We start from the raw sequence: 21,704 nt of genomic DNA, 5'->3' as shown, positions 1-21,704 counted from the left end.
TGCCCTAAACATTTTTGTTGAGGATCTGTATGACAAATAGGTTATACGCATGATTGAGTAGACGTTTGGGCGATCGAACGCACACGCGCACGCTAGATGTGAAACTTGGGTAGCAACGTGCAAGCACATCGGGAAGAGGTGAAGCGGACTGGCGAAAACAGGAAGGAAAGGGGTGGCTAGATAGGGACCGTCTCATGGAGCGGCTACGATACTTTGGGGTTCGTTGCTTGAACGAGCTGCGTGATGAAACACAGATGCTTAAGTGAGGCCTTAGTTTGCGTTGGCGACGAAGGGGCGGGAGGGAGCGGGGGCATAGATGCCTAGCTTGTGAGTCACGGTCAACTTATTAGAGGGCGCGGGGGGAGTGAGATCAGCACCGGCACCTCGGGGGTGGAGACATTAAATAACATAAAATTTAAGATTCGAAGCCGTCGGTGAGTTTCTAGGAAGCTTCGGGCTAAGTCAGTCTTAAGGATTTATGGCGTTTGGGGCTGAACTACGCAGCGACGTTCACGACTTTAAGGCCTAATATCAGGTCGACCAGAATCACGTCTCAAGAAATCTATCGTCGATTGCAAGAATTCCTTGCTTCCGATCGATTCACATTGTTTTTGATCTTCATCTTCGCTATTTCTGTCTGAATTCGAGCTCATTTCTGCTCAATTCTGTTCATTTCTGCTCCAATTCTGCTCGTTTCTGCTCAAATTCTGCTCATTTCCGCCCATCCTGCTCCCCAATTCTTGCTTTCATGGCTTAACTCTCTCTCCTCCCCTCCTCCGCCATGGTTTCCAATACCTTTCCTCCTCCTCCACGGCCCTTTTACCCTGCCTGGTCCAGATCCGTCCAAGAAGTTGCCACGCACTTCGACGTTAAGGTCTCCAAAGGCTTGTCAAAGGCCGAAGTCGAGCGGCGGCGCAAGCAATATGGATTCAATGAGCTGGAGAAGCACCCCCCCCACCCTCTCTGGAAGTTGGTCTTGGAGCAATTCGATGACATGCTAGTGAAAATCCTCCTGGTTGTTGCGGTCGTCTCTTTTGCCCTGGCCTATTTCGAGGGCCATGAAAACGGGAGCATCGACGTTACGGCGTACGTGGAGCCATTGGTTATCCTCACGATTCTCATTCTCAATGCAATTGTAGGGGTATGGCAGGAGTCCAACGCTGAACGAGCTTTGGAAGCTCTTAAAGAAATGCAGTCGGAGCATGCGAAGGTACTGAGAAATGGGGCGTACATGTCCCACCTTCCTGCTAAGGAACTTGTTCCTGGTGACATAGTGGAGCTCAGGGTAGGAGACAAAGTACCTGCCGACATGCGAGTGGCTTTTCTGAAAACCTCCACTATTAGAGTAGAGCAAAGCTCGCTGACTGGTGAAAGTATGGCAGTAAATAAAACAAACCATCAGGTCGAGCACGATGATGTGGAATTACAAGGAAAAGAGTGTGTTTGTTTTGCTGGAACCACGGTAGTAAACGGTTGTGCTGTCTGCATTGTCATCGCTACTGGCATGGACACCGAGATAGGAAAAATCCAGGCACAAATTCAAGATGCCTCTATGCAAGACGAAGACACTCCTCTAAAAAAGAAGCTGGACCAATTTGGGGAACGGCTGACTGTGGTCATCGGAGTCATTTGCCTGTTGGTTTGGATTATTAATTACAAGTATTTTCTGTCTTGGGAAATCGTTGACAACTGGCCGACGAACATAAAATTCTCTTTTGAGAAATGCACCTATTACTTCAAAATTGCTGTTGCATTAGCTGTTGCTGCTATTCCTGAGGGTTTACCGGCAGTAATTACAACTTGTTTAGCATTGGGCACTCGCAAAATGGCTCAAAAAAATGCCATAGTGCGCAAACTTCCAAGCGTTGAGACGTTAGGCTGCACTACCGTTATATGTTCTGACAAGACTGGTACTCTTACGACTAATCAAATGGCTGTCATGGAGATGGTTGCCATGGGTGCCAATGCTGGGGCTGTCCGTGACTTCTTTGTAGAAGGCACAACCTATGATCCATCTGTTGGAAAGATTATAGGTTTGGAAGGTCTGGATCCAAATCTCCAAACCATTGCCGAGGTTGCATCAATATGTAACGATGCTGGTATTGCTGCAGTAAGCAACGAAGCAGGTGTTGCCTTTGCAGATCATCAGTTTCGGGCCATTGGCATCCCTACAGAGGCGGCTTTAAAGGTATTTTTAAAGGCTTGCAGTACTCAGTATGGGCTTATCTGCAGAAATAAGATGCTTCTTGATATCTCCTTGTTTTTGTCTTCAATCTATTTTTAAGGTGCAAGGTGAGGGGTGGTGTATCCTGTTTGTTTAAGTATGCCAAGGTGTCTATGCCGTTCAAGGATTGAGCTATTGCGTGGTAGATGTGTCCAGGCTTCATTTCTGTAGATTCATTTGTTGTCTTTGGAAATTTTAAGGTCTTGATTTACCCTTCAAGGATGAACCTTGTGGTCTTGTTGAGTGGACTCTCATGAAGTTTCCATAACGTCAGTGCTACATATAGTCATCTGTTTTGCTGCTGATTCTTGTCTAACTGGATTGTCATTTGTTGCTATGCAAAGTTGTGCTTGAAAAGATGGCTGTGTGTTGAATGCTTTGCACTTGGCTTATTTGTTTTTTCTTTACTTAATTGTGTCACATCTTGTGATATGTGAAGGTGCTGGTTGAGAAGATGGGAGTGCCAGAGTTGGGGGCCTTGAAGAAGATCAGGAAGGAGGACTTGATTGATCATTCATTGGATTACCTAGTCGTCAAGCTTGGTGTGTAATGGTTTGAGTAAGCTGTCAATTTGATATTCTTGGATTTGATTTCTTTATATATTTTCTTAATTTGATTTTGTTGATGCAGGCTGTTGTGATTGGTATTGCCAAAGAGTTGAAAAGGTTGCTTTGCTGGAATTCGATCGTATTAGGAAGTCAATGGGTGTAATTGCACGAAGTCAAAGTGGAAAAAATAAACTATTAGTAAAGGTCTCTCTCTCTCTCATACATTATATATTAACGCTCCCCCGCACCCCCCCCCCCCCCCCGGTTCCTCCCCTCTCCCCCACAATCCCATGCTGGATATAGTAGGGCTGTATGAGAGCCAGGGACTCCTTGTACACACAGATTCTAGTCTAGATATAGCTTTTGCTTTTACTATTTTTTCCCTTTTGTTTTATTCACGACAAGATAAATATAGATCAGTTGTACTTATCATTTGGTCTCATAGGTCATTTTGGACATTTATATAACTTACTTTCTTTCAAAACCCGCTTGCACACACACAGAGTGGCCTCCCCTTTCTTCCTCTTGGGCTATCCCTTCTCTAGAGGTGACAGGTGCAAACTTTTAGCATGACTTTGAGTATTGAGGCAATCTCTTTTGTGGAGGTGACGTATATTTTACATACTGTTTGGTCTTATAGACCCTTGTGGTCTTTAACAAACGCTAATAGCCTCTGTTTTCAGTGTGCCCTGTGCACACACACATAGACATGTGCGTGCACATGCACATACATCTAGACAATGTTGGTAGTCACACATGCCTTCATTTGGATATTGATCCACTTTGTCACATCATGGATGTGAGTAGTATTTTCTAATCTGTACAGAGAGCCGTTTAGGAATGTGTAAAACTCAGCAATGTTTCTTGCTGTCTAGACATCTGCCCATTTTTCATCTGAATGTGACATACATGTCGAGGCAATTTTTTGTGTTACATTAGTTAATGAGTTTAGTATAGCTGTTTTTGTTGACAAATCGAGTAAGACACTGCAGTTGTGTGGACATTCTGTTACAGAAGCAGAGCTTGAATTACACTGCCTGTTTAGTCTTCACAAGCAGTTGTAGCTTGAATGAAGAGATTTTGGACTACTTTTTGATTAGCTTTCCCCTTTAGTGCTAGCCTTCGTCATTGCTGAGTCTGCCCTTCACCTCCAGAGTGCCGATAGAAACTCAGTACGAAGACTTTGTATAAATGGATGCTCAAGTATGTGTGGGTGTGTGGTTCGTATGTGTGAGAGCATATGTTTATACTATAGTATACACCCACCGTTGGGCGCTGATGACGTCAGTGGGGATGTCATAGTAGCTAGTCCCTGCTATGTGTGATGGAGTTTATGGTTTTCAACCTTATGAGTGACTATCATGAGATTGAAACTGCAATATGTTGTGTTTTTAGAGGATGAGTTTGGGTATGTTCCTCGAGTCATCTAGGTATATGCTTCTGCCGTATTAGCAGACATGCAAATTTCACCTTATGAAGTTTTTGTCCATGTTGCGGCTCGGATGAGTGTGTTAGAGGTCAACATCTTCAGATGTCACCTAGAGAGAGAGGGCCTTGCTTGTGGGTGTGCTTGCCTACTGAGTGAGGGTAGCGTAGAGAGAGAGAGCCTGTGTTGTGGGTGTGCCTGCCCCCGCAAGAGTAGGTTGGTATTGCTTTCCAGTGCCTCTTGCAGGCCCATGCAGTGCCACGGTGGCCATGGAGAGTCCCAGGAGGGGTGTGGCCAATCTGCCCTCCATGTATGTGCCCTTATAGGCACCCTCAGGTGGGCTGGAGAGCATAGGGTGGGCCCCTGCAGGTCGGCCACCTTGGCTGGATACAGCCCCGTGTCCTATTTATAGGGCCATGTGCAGCCCTATTGGTGGGTCGGCCCACCTAGGCTGGTCGGCCCTACTACTAGGGGTCGGCCCTCATGTTACATAGCCGACTAGGCAGGGGGGACTGCCTATATATAGGCCCCCATTCTACTTGTTGAGCATCACCTGGAGGAGCAGCATAGCACTGCAGTCCATTGCCTTGTGGAGCAGCACAGTTTGCCTTGGTGAGGAGTCTTAGGGCAGAGGTGTGGAGCAGCTCATCCACTCTCTGTGCCTCTGTTTGTCGTGGTTGTTGAGCTCTTGAGCAGCCTGTTTGTTCAGAGGTTTTCCCCCAGTTTTAGCAGGGTTTTCTCCAAAGATCACTTGCAGTTCTCTTGTGCCTTTCTCTCCTTCTCAGTTTGGTGTGTGTGTGTGTGGCTCTCTCTCTCTCTCTCTCTCTCTCTCTCTCTCTTTTGTTCATTTCCGCTGCACTTCTCACATGGTATCAGAGCCATGGTTGGCTTGAGACTGGAGGAGCGGAGGGAGTGTTGTGCCAGCACGCAGAGAGGAGGTTTAGAGTGGACTATTCGGGTGTCCAGAAAAGGGTGACTTTGAAGGGTGTTTTCAGATAAGAGAGGAGGTGTTATCAAGGGACGGATAACGAGCTGTGAAGGTACATCGGGCTGTCAGCCCCTTCATCCTCTTCTCCAACCCTCTCCTTTCTTCCATCTTCTATTCCCTCCTATCCCATCCATCTTCTCTTTCTGTTCATCGTCCTCTTCACTCCGACATGGCGACTTTGACCTAGATAGTAGAGAACAAGACTAGAATTATAGTGTTGCCCACATTCCCGTTGACCGGCAGTTGGATGAGCTTAATTACAGCATCTGGTGGGTGATGATGGAGTCTGTGTTACAGTCATACGACTTGGCATATTTCATCTTGATAGGTGTTGCCCGATCAGATCCCCTAGTGAAGGACCTTGGCATCCTGGAGCAGGAGGCCGAGACCTTGTTTAGCTCTAGGACCGTGTTAATGCCAAGCTGAGATCATTTATATTTCTTAACTGTACTCCTCAGGTGATTAATCACGTGAAGCACATGACAGTGGCCGAAAGTATATGGGAGCATTTGGCGTCCATGTATAATCGAACCTCTCCCATGAAGAGGGTTTCACTGGAGGTCCAGATGCGGTTGTTGGATCCCAAGAAGTGTTCATCGATGCGGGAGTACATCAACAAGTTACAGGAACTTCAGCTCCAGGCGGGGAAGTAGATTTCATGAGAGGACATGGCCATAACTCTTTTGTCCTAGTTATCCGCTCATTAAGGGACCTTCTATTCATCCTTAATCACCAGTGGTAGGGTGACTGAGTTGACCAGGGAGGAATTGGTCCCCATGGTGCTTGACCAGGAGGAGCGCTTCGTCGATTGTACCTATGACAGACAGTCAGCCTGAGGCTTTGACAGTTGATCAGAGAGGAAGAATGGAGTTGACAGCCGAGGAACGAGAAGCTCTCGAGGCATCCCGAACGTGTAGCACGTGGCTGTGACCATGAATACTCCAGCCTTTTAGTAGCATGTGGCATGCGTTGTCAGCAGGCTTTTCGGATCCAAATGGAGGATTGATTGCTTGTTTGTGGCAGTAGGACCTACCGATCAGGTGCACCGAGCAGAGAGTCATTTATCGAGGCAGGACCTCGAGACACAAGGAGTTGTTCCCGCTGACTCAGGTGGCAATATGTTACCAGTTTGTATTTTGTTTGGCCGTTATGACCTGGTAGATCCAGAGGGGGTCTCCTATAAGAGTTTATGGGAGCTCATTCAAGGCTATGAACGGAGGCCTGAGCGTCCCAAAAGTTCCATCAACTTGGATACTGACTGGGAGGATGAGTTTCAGGAGGAGCTCAAGGATTGGGATTCAAAGGCACATTCAGCTTTGGTCATCTGAGGTATGGTCTACACTTGAGGACCTCTATGCTAGGTATTCGGCAATGTGTGTTGTCATCTTGCAAGGACAATTGTACAGTCTCGAGCTCCCCAAAGGGAGTTCCATGCAACTGTCCCGATGAAGGTCAAGATTCTCCATGATGCCCTCACTATGAGTCAGTTGGTGTCACTCATTCTCAGCAAACTTCCTCCGGATTACAACATGCCTGCCTGAGCATTTGGGTGCCAGGTCACAACACGTCAGTTGGATTTTTGATGATTTCTCCTTGAGGATTAATCTGTTATTGTCTCCCAAGGAAAGCTCAAGATCACTCCAGGTTTTGTCAGTGCATAAGAAAAAGTGTAACAATTGCTATGCTTGCAGAAAGAGAGGGATCTAGCCAAGGATTGTTGGTCCAAGAAGAAATCTAAGGACCAGGATTGAGAGTCAGATACATCTTCTCCTCAGTCTGGTGGTTCCAAGGCAGTTCTTGCCTAGGATCTCCGGATTACGCCAACTTGTTTTGGACTCCCCCACGGGTCACAGCCGGAGAGGGCTTGTGGGAGGGACTGCGGGCTAATAATAGCGCCGATCATTTGAAAGTTTGGCAAGCAAAGCAGGTTTGTGAAAGATGTCGTCGCAAGACAATGTACACGATGTGTACTGGTGTTTGTTGTCCAAAGTTCCCGTTCGTGATGTGTTCAGCGGAGGATACAAGTCGTGGTGGGTACCACAAATCATTATACCCCATTGGGAACTCAGTGCAGGCTGGCATGGGAATTCTAAGCTGAGGACGTCTCATTTGTTATTCGAGGTGGCATTATGATTTGAGGATCCATGCTATTTGGTGCTCTCTCTGAGGTGAATCCAGTAGCTGCGCTGCTGGAGGGTCCATGGTTGCATCTTCATTGGCTTGCTTGTTTAGATTATTGTGGTCTCCATGAGCTATAGAGGGGCTATTAGAGTTTGGCATCTCATAGTAAGCGAGGGCTTCTTTGTGGGTGTGCCCGCCCGGAGTAAGGTGTATGAATAGGCTAGGTTAGGGCTTGGACAGGGCAAGCTGGGTCAAAAGGCCCTGGGTATTGGCTGGACAGGGGCCCAGTTTGGGCTCCCCACCTGGTCGGCTGAACCAGACCCAACCTGACCCTACTTGGGTTGGGTCAGCCGACCCTCGGGTCAGGTTAGGACCAACCAACTGGTCAGTCCCTTTGGCTAGTCCACCAGGCTGGCTAGGGGCTGTATAAGGCCCCCTCCACCATTCATGGCATTCCTGGAGCATTCTTCCTCACTGTGTTCAGTCCCTTGGCTGTGGATTGCATCCCTATCTGGTAATACAGTTGCTATTGCCTATATACTCTCTCTCTCTCTCTCTTTTCATGCTTCCGCACGTGCACCACTCTCACAATATCTACCTCAGCATAGCAGAGCCATAGTGTGGTGGAAAGGAGGGTGAGTAAGAGGACTCACGTAGAGGAGCCACTGAACCTTGTGTGAGGCACGCGGTGATCTAGGAGAAGTCTATAGCAGGAGGTTCAGCAAACAGAGCCTGAGTTTGGTGCCTTGGTGTTGGTATCTACATTCAATGCATCGTATCTTGACTGCTTCAGCTCCACCTGCTTACCCAACTCTCCAAGTGTTACCAATTGTCAGCCCTGGATCACCTTTCACTGCTTGCTATTTCTACGTGCCTTGTTCCTATGGCCCCCTTGTGTTTTATGTTACCACTACCATAAGCTTGTGACCGTTCTTGGCAGTTGCTATGCCTGATGCAACTTGCCATCTGCCCCACAGCTCCTAAATTCTGCTGCCATCTCCAATCATATTAATGCCATGCTTCACAGGATCTCTCAGCACCACCTACACTCACCCATCCACTTTACATGACCTCAAGTTATCCTTGATGCTAACCTGAAGGAGAGAGAGACAACCAAATCACCCCCTTGGTGAGAAGCCTAGCTTTGGTTGTGCAGCCCAGGCTTTCAAGGATTGAGGACTTGATGGAGGGAGATGATCCTCTGCAAATTGGGCAATTGTCAAAGATCTCGTGGTGGGTGGGGTTCCTCATGGTCCCCAAGTGTCGTGTCATTTTTGTCTCTCTCCTTGTGTATCTGAGTTCTCCAGTTGCATTTTTCCTTAGTTCTTTTGATGTGCTATTGCCATTTGAATGGAATGCTATTTTGATTTCCTTCTTACTCCACAATGCCCAGTTTTGGGTTACAATGAAATCTTTATGGCCATGGTGTATTTTGGGACTCCCCAAAGAATATAACAATATCCTTTTAGTTGACTTGTTTGTAATGCTTGGAATAAAAGTATTGAGAGTAAATTATGCCAAGCTAGCAATTTTTTAGTTTTGAGTTCTGAACCCCCCCCTCCCCCCTGGTTCCCTTTTATATTTCCAGTCTCTCCAATTAAGCAATACCTCAGCAATTTTTGTAGCAGTAAACAGGATTCGAAATGATTAATACAATAATTAAGCTCTAGAATGAGCCACTAACATACCCAGAACCATTTCTCACCTTGGTCAAGCATCTCCTGGTGCTCGTCTGTTTCTTAAAAAGTCTGAATTTGATCTGCAGTTCTACGGCAACAATATTTTACAGAATGTTTACCTGCGTTGCTATGACAGGGGGCTGTGGAGAATGTTTTGGAGAGAAGCTCATTTATACAGCTGTCTGATGGCTCTGTTGTGGATCTTAATAGTGAAACTCGAAAATCGCTTTTAGACAAACTAAACACCATGAGCTCAAAGGCTTTACGGTGTTTGGCTTTTGCTTACAAAGAAGATCTTGGGGAATTTAGTTCATATCATGGCGAAGAGCATCCTGCACACAAAGTGCTTCTAGATCCAGCTAATTATGCTTTGATAGAGAGCAACTTGATTTTCGTGGGCATGGTTGGCTTGAGGGTAAGCATGTTTGCTTTGTTTTCGACACTTTTGGACCTAAATATGGTTAATGAGAAATGATTCTCAAGAAATTTTAACCCTTCATGTTCCTTTGGCAGGATCCTCCTCGTGAAGAGGTTCACGAAGCGATTTGTGCATGTAAAGATGCAGGTATCCGAGTTATGGTGATTACAGGTGATAACAAAATAACAGCTGAGGCAATTTGTAGGGAAATCGGTGTTTTTAGTGATGGGGTGGATATCAGTACCAAGAGTTACACTGGAAGAGAATTTATGGCTCTCTCTGAGGATGTTCGTCAAAAAATATTATCAGAGAAAGGAGGACTTGTTGTTTCCCGAGCAGAACCCAGGCACAAGCAGGACATCGTTCGCATGCTGAAAGATTTAGGTGAAGTAGTAGCCATGACTGGAGATGGAGTTAATGATGCTCCTGCTTTAAAGCTTGCAGATATTGGTGTTGCCATGGGAATATCTGGGACAGAGGTAAGTTCTGAATTTCTTTGCATGCGTGACAGTGTTTATACAGAATATTTTCTTGGCTGATATATTTCTGTTCTCCAACTTTCTGATGATTGATGTAGAGTCACAGTTCTTATTGGCTGACCATGTTCCCAGAAGTCTGTGTGGACTTTACAGCAAGAAAGCTAAAGAAACGGGCACCCAAGGCATGGTGTAGCTAAGCCCATGTCTGGGTGTAATCCAAGATCTACTCTGTAGCTGTATTCTGCAAAGCCACCAAGGATCAGTAAGACCTTATTGGGGGAGCCGCAAAGCTCCAGTTTAAAGAATCTCCCTCCGAGCTTGAGGCACCGAGCCGTGTTTAAAGATCCAGTTTAAAGAATCTCCCTCGGCACCGAGCCGTGACCTCCTCTAGGTCCCGGTATCCTGCTGTAGGCCCTGGTATTTTGAGTGTTAACTACATTCTCTATTCCTAATGCAAATCATGGGAATAGCACCATATCTTTCCTCCCAGCCAACCTTGCTGAAGCATGAGAGCTGACAAAGAAAATGTGAATAATTCATTCTCTTCTCTCTCTAGCTTCAACAAGCCCCATCTCCCTAGATGGATCTAGATGCCACATGTCATCATCATAGGGCCTTCCTAATGCAACATTTCACCCCTTTCTTGGGATGCTTTAATATCCTTTGTCCCTAGGCACATTCCTTGCATTAGGCCCTTAGCCTTAGATCCACCTAGTCTGGTGCTATCAACCCTCACCTAGGACCTTGACATTAATTCCCTCCCGATCATTTACATGAAGCGCAAACAAATAATTACAAACATAGATCCTTTAAGGGAAATGTCGACTGATTCTTCCGAGGTCATGCTACCTCGGCTAGAGCGTAACATTACTTCCTTCTTCAGACATCAGCGTCCTCGATGATAAAGTCTGGGAACACTCTCCGCAACTGGTATACGGATTCCCAGGTAGCTTTGGATAGAGGCTGACCATGCCATGCAACCAACACCGTGGGTATCTTCCGATTTCGTATTTGCATTGTTCCTCGGTCCAGGATTCTTGTTGGTTTGCGCCTCGCATTATCCTCTATCTCCTGAAACAAAACCACACCTTCGATTAGTGAGTCACCTGTATGTAAAAATTTCTTTAAGCGCGAAACATGAAAAACCGGGTGCACCTTACACCTCTGTGGCAATTTTATTTTATAGGCTACCTTGCCTATTCTCTTTAGAATTAACCACGGCCCACAGTATCGAGGTGATAACTTAGCACACTCTCCTGAAGTTAATGACTTCGAGTGCGAAGGAACTCTGAGAAAAACTTTTTCTCCTTCATTAAATACTCTTATAGACCGGTTTTCATCGGCATACACCTTGGCCATATCCATAGCCTGGCGGATATTAGCTCTCGCAAGTGCTAGCATCTCCCGCATCTGAACCATAAAGTTCGCGGCACTAGGCACTTTCTGAGGTACTCCAACTATAGTTGGATTTGCTGGTCTATAACCATAGTTCAGCTCAAACGGGCTGAACCTTGTAGAGGAATGTTTTCTATCATTGTAGTCAAACTCTAACAATGGCAACCACTTGTCCCATGTATGTTGCCTCAATGACACATATGCCCTCAGCATATCCTCTAAAGTCTGGTTGACTCTCTCCATCTGACCATCCGTTTCAGGATGATCCCCACTACTCATTCCTAACTCAGTCCTTAGTGTCTCAAATACCGCTGTCCAAAAATGACCGGTAAATCTGATATCTCTGTCTGACACTATGGATCTAGGCAATCCATGTAGACGAAATATATGTCTAATAAACAAATCTGCCACTTGCGGGGCACTAACAGACTCTCTAGTTGGAATGAAGTGAGCCATCTTGGTTAGACGATCAACCACCACAAGGATAGAATCATACCCTCCTTGTGTCGTAGGCAGCCCTACAATAAAGTCCATGGAAATGCTCTCCCACTTACTTAGTGGTACTTCCAAGGGCTGTAAAAGTCCGGGTGGCTTCACCCGCTCGGCCTTGCTTACCTGACACGAGAAACACCGTGTCACATATTCATGAATATGCTTTTTCATCTTTGGCCAAAAGAAATCTCGCTTCACGAGATCATATGTCTTCTCGACTCCGGGATGTCCCACACATGGGCTACCATGGCACTGTCGAATGACTCTCTGCTTGAGATCATTCTGACTAGGTACTACCACCTTGCCATCTCTTTTCAGCATACCATCCCTTATGGTATATCTTGCATAAGTTTGGCCTTTTCTGGATGCCAGGTCATCCTTTTCATTTTCCTCGGGTTTTAACACATGAGCCTTAGGCCATAAGCTCTGGACAAACTCGTCCACCTTTTGAGTTTCTTTGATCTCGGTCATTAGAGCACTCTCTAATACCGTGAAACTCATATTGTGCATAATGCGAGACAACGCATCAGCAACCTTATTATCTTTTCCTCTTCGGTACCGAATCGTTAAATTAAACTCTTGCATGAGGTCTGCCCACCTAGCTTGGCGGCCCCTCAAGTCAGGCTATTTACAAAAATGCTTCAGAGTATCATGATCCACATCCACATAAAACTCTGAACCATATAAATAATGCCTCCATGTTTTCAAAGCGTGGATAACAGCATACAACTCCAATTCATGAGTTGGCCAATTCCTCTGAGAGGGAGAAAGCTTCTTGCTTTCAAAGGCTATTGGCCTTCCCTCTTGAAGGAGGACTGCTCCTACCGCAATGCCACTTGCATCGGTTTCCAGGAACAACGGTTTCTGGGGATCAACTATTTTTAACACCGGTCCTGTGACCACAGCTTGTTTTATGGTGTTAAAACTTTCTTGTTGATTCTGTCCCCATATAAAAGGTACTTTATCTGAGGTCAGATCAGTCAATGGCGATACTATTTCAGAATATCCTTTGATATGCCTTCTATAAAATTGGACAAATCGCAAGAATGATTGCAACGCGGTCAGACTCTGAGGGATTGGCCAAGTCAGTAACGCAGCCACTTTCTTCGGATCCATTTCTACTCCCTCTGGAGTAATTATGAATCCTAAATATTCAAGCCTAACCATACACAATATAGTTTTCTTTTTATTTACATAAAGACTAGCTTTCTTCAAAGTACTGAACACTATTCTCAAGTGTTCACGATGCTCAGTAATACTTTTACTGAAGACTAGAATATCGTCAATAAAATGTACTACAAACTTTCCGATATACGGACGTAGTAAATCGTTCATAAGCATGACGAATGTCGCTGGAGCATTGGTAAGTCCGAAGGGCATTACCAAAAACTCATAATGACCAAACCTGCTTCTGAAAGCGGTTTTATGCACATCCTCGGCTCTAATCCGGATCTGATGGTAGCCACACTTAAGATCTATCTTGCTGAAAATCACGGCTCCATGTAATGCATCTAGCAAATCATCAATCCGAGCCATCGGATACCTGTGCTTAACAGTGATATTATTCAATGCTCTGTAATCTATACAGAGGCGAAACGTATCATCCTTTTTCTTCTTTAATATCACTGGCGAAGCAAAAGGTAAGAAACTTGGTTGAATCTGTCTCAACTTGAGGTATTCTTCCAGTTGCCTACGCACCTCCGTCTCTTCAGTAAAACTCATTCTATAGGGAGGTCTATTTACAGGTTTTGCCCCCGGGATCAGCTCAATCTTATGCTGAACATTCCGCTCTGGAGGTAACCCATAAGGTAGTTTATCCCTAAAACATTCAGAGAACTCCTCTGTTATAAGATTAGCCAGCTTGGCCATCTTACCACTTTGCGTAACATCAGTGCTAGCCGAAGAATCATCAACCGGCTCTACCGATGCTGTGCAAAGGAATAAAAACTCTTCTTGAGCTTTTCGGATTTCCATCACGGAAACCAACGGTCCCTGAGGTATATCTTTCTCACCTCGCAAGACATAAAGCACATCATTCATCTTGAATTGATATACGTGCTTTTTCCAATCAATGGCTGGATTCTTCCTAGAATGCCACGCCATACCCAGGGCTATATCTGCATGAGCAAGCTTGGTCATTTCAAAATCAAGCTTCTTAGCATAGTCCTGAATACAAAGCTCTAACTAGGTAACCCTTTGGTCCCATACTTCAGTTGAACTTCCATCCGCCATCCTGACTGTATACGCATAGTCAGATGGACTTGTCTTTAATTTCAGCCTTTTCACGAGCTTGGAGTTAATCACATTGTGAGTTGACGCCGAGTCAAATAACACAATGACATCATGATTGGCCACTTGCCCTTTCATTTTAATTAACTCCGTATCATTAAAGGCTGTATACCCCGTTCCTGCGGGCTTAGATAGGATGTTATCAGGTGCACTCGTTACTAGCTTAGCAATAGACACACATAACAAACAAGGTACTGACCTATGAGAAGATCCCGCTAGCTGAATCTGCATCTCTTTCGCTCTGGGACTTCCCTCCATTTCCACGTCGCATTCTGAGACCACCATCTCAGCCATCCGACGATCTTTATTCCGTGGACAATCCTTCCACCGATGAGGCTGAAGGCATCCAAAACACAAGCCTTCTCTCCTCGCTTTTTCTCTTTGTTCTGGGTTTAAGGGAGACTTAGATCAAGCCCGGGCTGCCATTGGGGTTACTTTCCTTTTCACTCCAATGGTGGTACTTGATTTAGGAGTTTCAGCTAGTTTCGCCTGCTTGGCTTGACCACTCGGCTGAGAACCACTCCCTTTACTAATCCATTTCTTCTTAAACCCAGATTTCTTCGGATACCCATATTGGGTTCCGACCTGTGCAAACCCACTTGGCCTGCTGCCCTTGGCATCTTCATAGCTCAAGGCTTTGGCTATTGCATCATCTAACATGTTCGCGTACTTAGCCCGAACTTCCATTTTTATTCGATCATTCAATCCAAATATGAAATCTTTCACTTGGATTGATTGAGGTAGGGGTTCATCAACCTTCATTACACTCTCTCGAAACTTATCAGTGTATTCTGCCACTGACAAATTTCTCTGACGAAGGTTCCTATACTGATCCCAAGCTCGGGATGCTTCGTCAGGAGGTAAGAAGTGTTTCTTGAATTCTCTTTTAAACCCCCTCCCAGGTAGTGGATGCTATACCATCTTTTTGTTGTTTAATCCACCACCGATCCGCTGCCTCACTAAATATGTGGGTGGCTTCGCGGATCTTCTTGATGTCATTTCTGATTTCACAAATGGCGAACGCCTCGTCCCATTTGTGTAACCAGGTCTCAATGACATCAGAACTACGGTCGTTCATCCGACCAGAATACTTTTCTGGCCTGTAATTGGCAATATTTGGTACTTTAGCCTTCCTAGGCTCGACCGTATGGACACTAGACTCCGGTTCCATTGGAGCCTTTCCCTTCTCATCTCGAGAAGGTCTGGCAGACGTACTATGTATTACTCTTCTAAGTTCAGATTGCCTTGCATTGGCCTGTAACTGTTGCACTAATAACTGCTGCAAGGCATCTTAAAGCAATGCAATCCTGCCAAATAAGGTGTGAGCTCCTGGGCGCGACACCTGCTGGGTCGGCCGGACTCCTGACTCACCAGGGTCCCTCCTGGAAGCCCCTTCTTTTGCTTCCATTTAGTTCAATGGGTGTTTTATTTTGTTTTGTTTGTTTGTTTGTTTTTTTTTAAAAAACACCGCTAAACATTGTATTTACAAACTGACACAATTCAGTGTACTGACACTCTGACACAATTCCCTATACTAGGGAATACCTGCAATCACACATGCACACTGACTAGGGCATTTTACACATGCATATATCCAATCCCGCTTTTCCCTATACTAGGGAATTTCCTGCATACTAACTCTGACTAAAGCACACAGGCATAATCTCAAGCATAATCTGTCCCTGCTATAGCATCGTAAACTGCAAACACTGCTACAACCACAAATGCCTAATCTGTTTCTGACAAAACAGGAATGACAGAACAAAAGGGAAAATGAGTAAAGTGCTCCCTGGTCTAAATCTGTCTGAGGGAATCTGTCTCAGCTCCACATCGTTCAAGCCCCTACGCTCCTGCGACAAGTCTTCAGCCTAGAGCTTTACTTGAGCGTCGATCCAATCTCAGCTTACGAGCTGCCTGCGTGGCGTTGGAGAGCTTTGACCGTAAGTGCGCCAGGGAAGCAGGTCAAAAACTATTACGGGCCAGCCAGACCCGTAGCCAGATAGCGGGAGATATGACGAAGTGACGAAACATTTTTTTTTTTTACAAGCTCCCCATAATCTCCGTAATCCTGCCTGCGCGTCGCTCATTCACGAATCTCATCGAAGGCCTCCCGTAACACGTATCACTGTTTCCGTCGTAGACCACGGGCAGCGCCAACACCTTGCTCACGGGTTATTCCATGATAACGTCCACACCCACGAATTGCTTCGAAGGTCTCTCGTAATACGAGCTCAGCCACCACGTTGTCCCCAGGCCCTGCTGTTCGTCGTCACGGGCAACAACCCTTCCACAATTCGTCGATCACGTTACGTGGACTGTTCACGTATCATGTCGCAGGTTAGCGCCGATCAAATCTGCCCGTCGTGTGGAGGTCACGAGCCCCTTGACTGTTTCTCCGTTGGGCGTCACACGTAGTAAATTCGTCACACCTACGCTCCACGTCTGCCGTCCGCTACCAACGATCAAGTGATACGCCCTTCAACTGATAGCAACTAACAATAAACCGTTCGTAGCTTTCATCACAGCTCACAAACCCCTTCCCTTGGTCTCTTCCTGGAGCTCTGATACCAATTGTTAACTACATTCTCTATTCCTAATGCAAATCACAGGAATAGCACCATATCTTTCCTCCCAGCCAACCTTGCTGAAGCATGAGAGCTGACAGAGAAAATTCGAATTCCTAAAGCATACATGAATAATTCATTCTCTTCTCTCTCTAGCTTCAACAGGCCCCATCTCCCTAGATGGATCTAGATGCCACATGTCATCATCATAGGGCCTTCCTAATGCAACATTTCACCCCTCTCTTGGGATGCTTTAATATCCTTTGCCCCTAGGCACATTCCTTGCATTAGGCCCTTAGCCTTAGATCCACCTAGTCTGGTGCTATCAACCCTCACCTAGGACCTTGACGTTAATTCCCTCCCGATCATTTACATGAAGCGCAAACAAATAATTACAAACATAGATCCTTTAAGGGAAATGTCGACTGATTCTTATGAGGTCATGCTACCTCGGCTAGAGCGTAACACTGAGGGATCCCCACATACGAGCCCTCAGCTTATATACATAAACTCACCTAGGGGCTGCCCTTATCCCAAGGGCACACGTACATTGGGGGTAGTTGTAAAGTAACACTGAACCCTTCTAAAGGGTCCTACAATTGGACCTTTGATTGCCAGCTCTAGCTATGAAAATCGGAAAGATGAATCTGTACTCAATCTCAATTCAGTGTGGAGGTTTCCAGAGTCTTCCTGTTTCTTGCAATGTAGATTTGGAAGTAACTGCTTCAATTAAAGCTCATATGGTAGAAATGCTTTGTAGCTAGTATAGTTCTTTCTCAAGACCTTTAAGCATTTGCTATTAGTCATTGGCTAATGCAAGCTCTCAAATATAGTGAATCCCTGCTTACAACTCTGCAATGATTTGGGATTGTAGGAGGTATTGTCCTCTTGTTGAATCCACTTTGTGTTTAGCATCTTCAGGTATGGTCTGTGCTTGCTTATGCGTACTGATGATGCAAGTAGGAATGAGATGTTGTGAGGCCCTCATGGAGTAGAGGCTCCCACCAAGGTCTTCATAACACACTAGAGATATCAACCTGCAACCTAGTTTCCATTGAGCTCCACTCCTTGGCCTGGGATTGAGACGGTCTCATGCCCATGCTGTGAAAGGAAAACCACAGTAAATATGGCTGCTAAGCGCATGTCATCTCAAGCTGTCTGCACTTTAAAATTTATTTAATCATGGAAAGACGTTTTGTAGCAAAGGATGTAACATATTTTCCTCCTATTGAGTGCTTTCATTTCTATATGACGAGACTTCATAAGGAGGTTCTTGGTTGATGGCATGTCATCACAATAGTTACCTTTGAATTTTAGAAGTAAAATCGTAAGTTTTCAACGTAAAGAAAATAAAGGAGAAAAAAAAGGGGGGGGGGGAAGAAGACGTTTTCAATGTATATAGCACACAGGAGCATAGCATCCATAAACTTCAGGATTTAGATAATAGGATAATACACTAGATGGTTTACAAGAAGGGGATGCCATGCCCGACACACCCTTATTTTGAAGAATTGCAAGATTACAAATACAAAATCATACAGTTTCTTGGAGGATCCCAAATGTGGTATTTTGCAAACATGTAAACCCTAACCCGAGCTTATACTGCATGAATTGATTCTTTTTTAGACATTAGAACGCTGACTATGAAGCTTTACACATGGTCATGTTGGAATTTGTTGTGTTTCTGCAGGTGGCTAAGGAGGCAGCTGATATGGTTTTAGCTGATGATAATTTCAGTAGCATTGTCTCTGCTGTTGCGGAAGGCCGCTCTATCTACAACAACATGAAAGCTTTCATTCGGTCTTTTTTCACTTCCCTTTACAGTGCTTTGTTTCTTAAATGAGCGTTGCAAAATGTGCTACTGAACTTGGTAATGAATGAGACAGAAACCTTGTATGATAGTTGAAGGATTGCATGCTGGATATGCTGCTCTGCTTTCTGATGAAAAATTTTATGCTTGAGTATTTATTTCTTGGATCTATGCTCATTTCTGCATTCTAGCCTTTGTCATGTCCTTATTGGAGGAGTGATAGAAGCAACTCAGCTATTTGCTTTGCTTATAGATGATAAATACAAAAGTGGTCATAACCTCATGCTTGTGACTTGCACTTACAATGTTGCTTCGTATGATGGAGGTTTTTGAATGCAATTGCGAGGATTCCTTTCCCTGCATGCCCCTATGGGACATTCTAGCCACCAGATGTGGCCACTCATGCACATTGGTAGGAGGTGGGGGCATTCATAAGCTATATGGCTACCAATTCAATAATCAAGCTGTATCAAGATTCAATAATTCATATGGAACTTTTATTAGTTCCTCTCTCTATTGCTGTCTTTCATCTTGTTAGAGTCTGCATTGGGGAGGAGTGAGAGGAACTTAGCATACTATGCTGTGTAGATGACTGATGTGGTTAGCACCTCATCGTGCATTCAAGTTATTTTCTGTCCAGATGTGTGCCAGCTTTGCATGTGGACTGCGAAAGTCATTGTGCCAGTTGGACACTGGCAGTCTTCTCATATGAACCTTTTACAATAGCATTTTGTTGGTTTGTGAGGGTTGTGTAAATATCTCTTGAACTGTGTTTTGCAAAATTATTTGCAATTTTTGATTGCATATTGTAGAATGACCTCATCTCTATAGCAATCTGTTATTTGTGGATATGCAGGTACATGATTTCTTCAAACATGGGTGAGGTAGCGTCGATATTTTTGACTGCTGCTCTAGGCATGCCAGAAGGGCTTATTCCTGTACAGCTTTTATGGGTCAATTTAGTTACTGATGGGCCTCCAGCTACTGCCCTGGGTTTTAATCCTCCTGATATAGACATAATGAAGAAACCACCGAGGAAGAGTGATGATGCTCTTATAAGTCCCTATGTATTTCTTCGTTATCTGGTATGGAATCAGGCTTTGCTAGCAGACATTTTTATGCAAGCATTGTCATAGAGTAAGACTGATGTTTGTTGCTGCGTGTCTGTGCAGGTTATTGGCCTATATGTTGGAGTGGCAACAGTAGGCGTGTTTGCTATTTGGTATACTCGTCCAAGCTTTCTAGGGATTGATTTATCAGCCGATGGTCATACCATTATTCCCTTTGAGAAATTGGCGAGTTGGGGTGAATGTCCTACTTGGGAAGGCTTCTCAGCGAACAGCTTCACTGCAGGCTCAAAAGAAATCAGTTTTGAGAATCCATGTGAATATTTTACTACTGGAAAAGTAAAAGCAATGACACTTTCTCTCTCAGTTCTAGTTGCGATTGAGATGCTCAATTCATTGAATGCTCTGTCAGAGGATACTAGTCTTCTTGTTATGCGCCCATGGGTGAATCCATATCTTCTTCTGGCGATGTCTCTCTCTTTTGGGCTTCATTTTATGATCCTCTATGTACCCTTCCTGTCCAAGATCTTCGGGATAGTACCACTTAGCTTGAATGAGTGGCTTTTGGTTCTTGTGGTGTCGTTACCAGTAATATTGATTGACGAATTCTTCAAGTTCATTGGCAGAAGAATGTCAGCCTCAGAACAGAAGGCCAGAAAGTTGAAAACGGCTTAGGGTTACGGGTGGGGGAGCTTCGAAGGATCTTTTATTCAAGAGTGGGTGTTAAGATGAAGTGCTGGTAAAGGGCTGCAAAGATGCTGCCTTTCTGTTGCACATTTGTCTTACAGAGGATTGCTCGCTTTATATTTCCCAGAATCTGCTGGTCTGTTGCTTTAGTGGCTGATTTGGATTGCTTATCCACCCATAATGTCGGCCTAAGATGGTGTTGGGTACACTAGGTGTACACATACATTCAAGTATACAAGGGTTCATGCACACTACGTATAAACCTTTTTGAACTCGTCCATAGGTGTGTATGTACACGAGTACACATTCACATGTGCATTTGTACAAGGATGCAAAAACCCATGCACATTGATTCATGTGTGCGCATGCGTGCACTAAGGTCAAGTATGTGCATTGACTCTATGAATTTATCCATGCACATATCCACATTGATGAATGTGTTCCTGCACTAAATGGATTCATGTATATAACTACACAAAATTCATATTACAATATATGCAATATACATGTGTCCAATAAAGTCCACGTGTGCTACATGTGTACTAACCTTGGGGACACACATTGTGTACTCAACCTAGTTAGACATTTACACATAGGTGTGCATATACATAGCCTTAGAGTGTTGGTAATGTGTACGCATGCAACCATCTATATGCATACCCTCATGAATAGTTGGGTGCATGCACTTGACACTATACTATTTTAAACAAGAACAATCACTTCTAAGAGCCTTTTCATTTAACTCGGCGTGATTTGAAACCGAGGGTTGTTTGGGGCAATTAAAATGCTTGCAAACTCGGTTCACAACTCTACTGGATTTTACATTCGATAACTTGCAAGTTTAGTAAGAAACCAAACAGGGACAAATGGTGAAAAATTATATTGTCTTTATGGAAAATCTGTGGCAAGGTGGTGGCTATAAGAGGTAGGAGCCAATGATGATGCCTAGTTGCCACTTAAGCCCCGCTTGGAAGGAGGGGCTCACCTTGCAACCAGTTGTGAACCAATTTAAAAAACAATCATGCATGTGAACATGCTGACTTGCAAATAGCAAAAGTTTCGAAAAGTCTCTCATCATGTGTGAGCAAACTCTAAACAAGATTCCTTTGGTAGTTCCTAAGAAGGTAAACAAGTACTTTCTACAAACCAAGATGATGTCATTGATGTAGTCTATTTCTAATGATAGCCTTGTGAGCCAAGTGCTATATATCATGTTTCAAGAGAGAGTTAGATGTTTGTTTGATAAGCATCATATTGTTTCCTAACCAAGGAAAAATATATATCCTTGTGTGGATCTCTTGTTCTATGATCTCTTGCATAGTCATTGTCACAGAATCCATGCAATCTTATATGGCTTCCTCTATTTTCTATTCTAAATTGTCTTGTATCGTTCATGTGCCTCAAGACTCTCAGGGTGTGTGCCAATGAGATTGTTTTGATTTGTTCGTGAATTGTGCTAGTGAACTTATGGCATAACAGATAGTTAGATATATAATAGATACGATGAGTTGTTGATA

General features: G+C 44.5%; 1 protein-coding gene across 1 annotated transcript; it reads left to right on the top strand.

Moving 5' to 3' along the window:
- Window positions 1-337: 337 nt before the first annotated feature.
- Window positions 338-20,657, top strand: LOC147882662 (calcium-transporting ATPase, endoplasmic reticulum-type-like). Its single transcript, XM_087400999.1, has 8 exons — window positions 338-2,188; window positions 2,664-2,766; window positions 2,855-2,976; window positions 9,123-9,401; window positions 9,500-9,883; window positions 18,314-18,423; window positions 19,290-19,518; window positions 19,606-20,657. Exons 1-8 carry the CDS (start codon window positions 782-784, stop codon window positions 20,173-20,175), a joined length of 3,204 nt encoding a protein of 1,067 aa, XP_087257125.1. The 5' UTR covers window positions 338-781; the 3' UTR covers window positions 20,176-20,657.
- Window positions 20,658-21,704: the final 1,047 nt, after the last annotated feature.

This window comes from Dipteris shenzhenensis, chromosome 29 (genome assembly GCF_047967505.1).
Source record: "Dipteris shenzhenensis isolate YYH24624 ecotype China chromosome 29, Dip_SZ_1.0, whole genome shotgun sequence".
Classification (NCBI taxonomy): Eukaryota; Viridiplantae; Streptophyta; class Polypodiopsida; order Gleicheniales; family Dipteridaceae; genus Dipteris; species Dipteris shenzhenensis.
The sequence above is the reverse complement of the archived record's forward strand: the minus strand, read 5'-3'. Positions and strand labels throughout refer to the sequence as shown.

Bases quoted from the DNA above. Each gene is read 5' to 3' on its own strand.
- LOC147882662 (XM_087400999.1), top strand. From the start codon at position 782: ATGGTTTCCAATACCTTTCCTCCTCCTCCACGGCCCTTTTACCCTGCC. The intron at 2,977-9,122 runs GTCTCTCTCTCT...TTGCTATGACAG, and splicing joins AAAATAAACTATTAGTAAAG to GGGGCTGTGGAGAATGTTTT. The intron at 9,884-18,313 runs GTAAGTTCTGAA...GTGTTTCTGCAG, and splicing joins TGGGAATATCTGGGACAGAG to GTGGCTAAGGAGGCAGCTGA.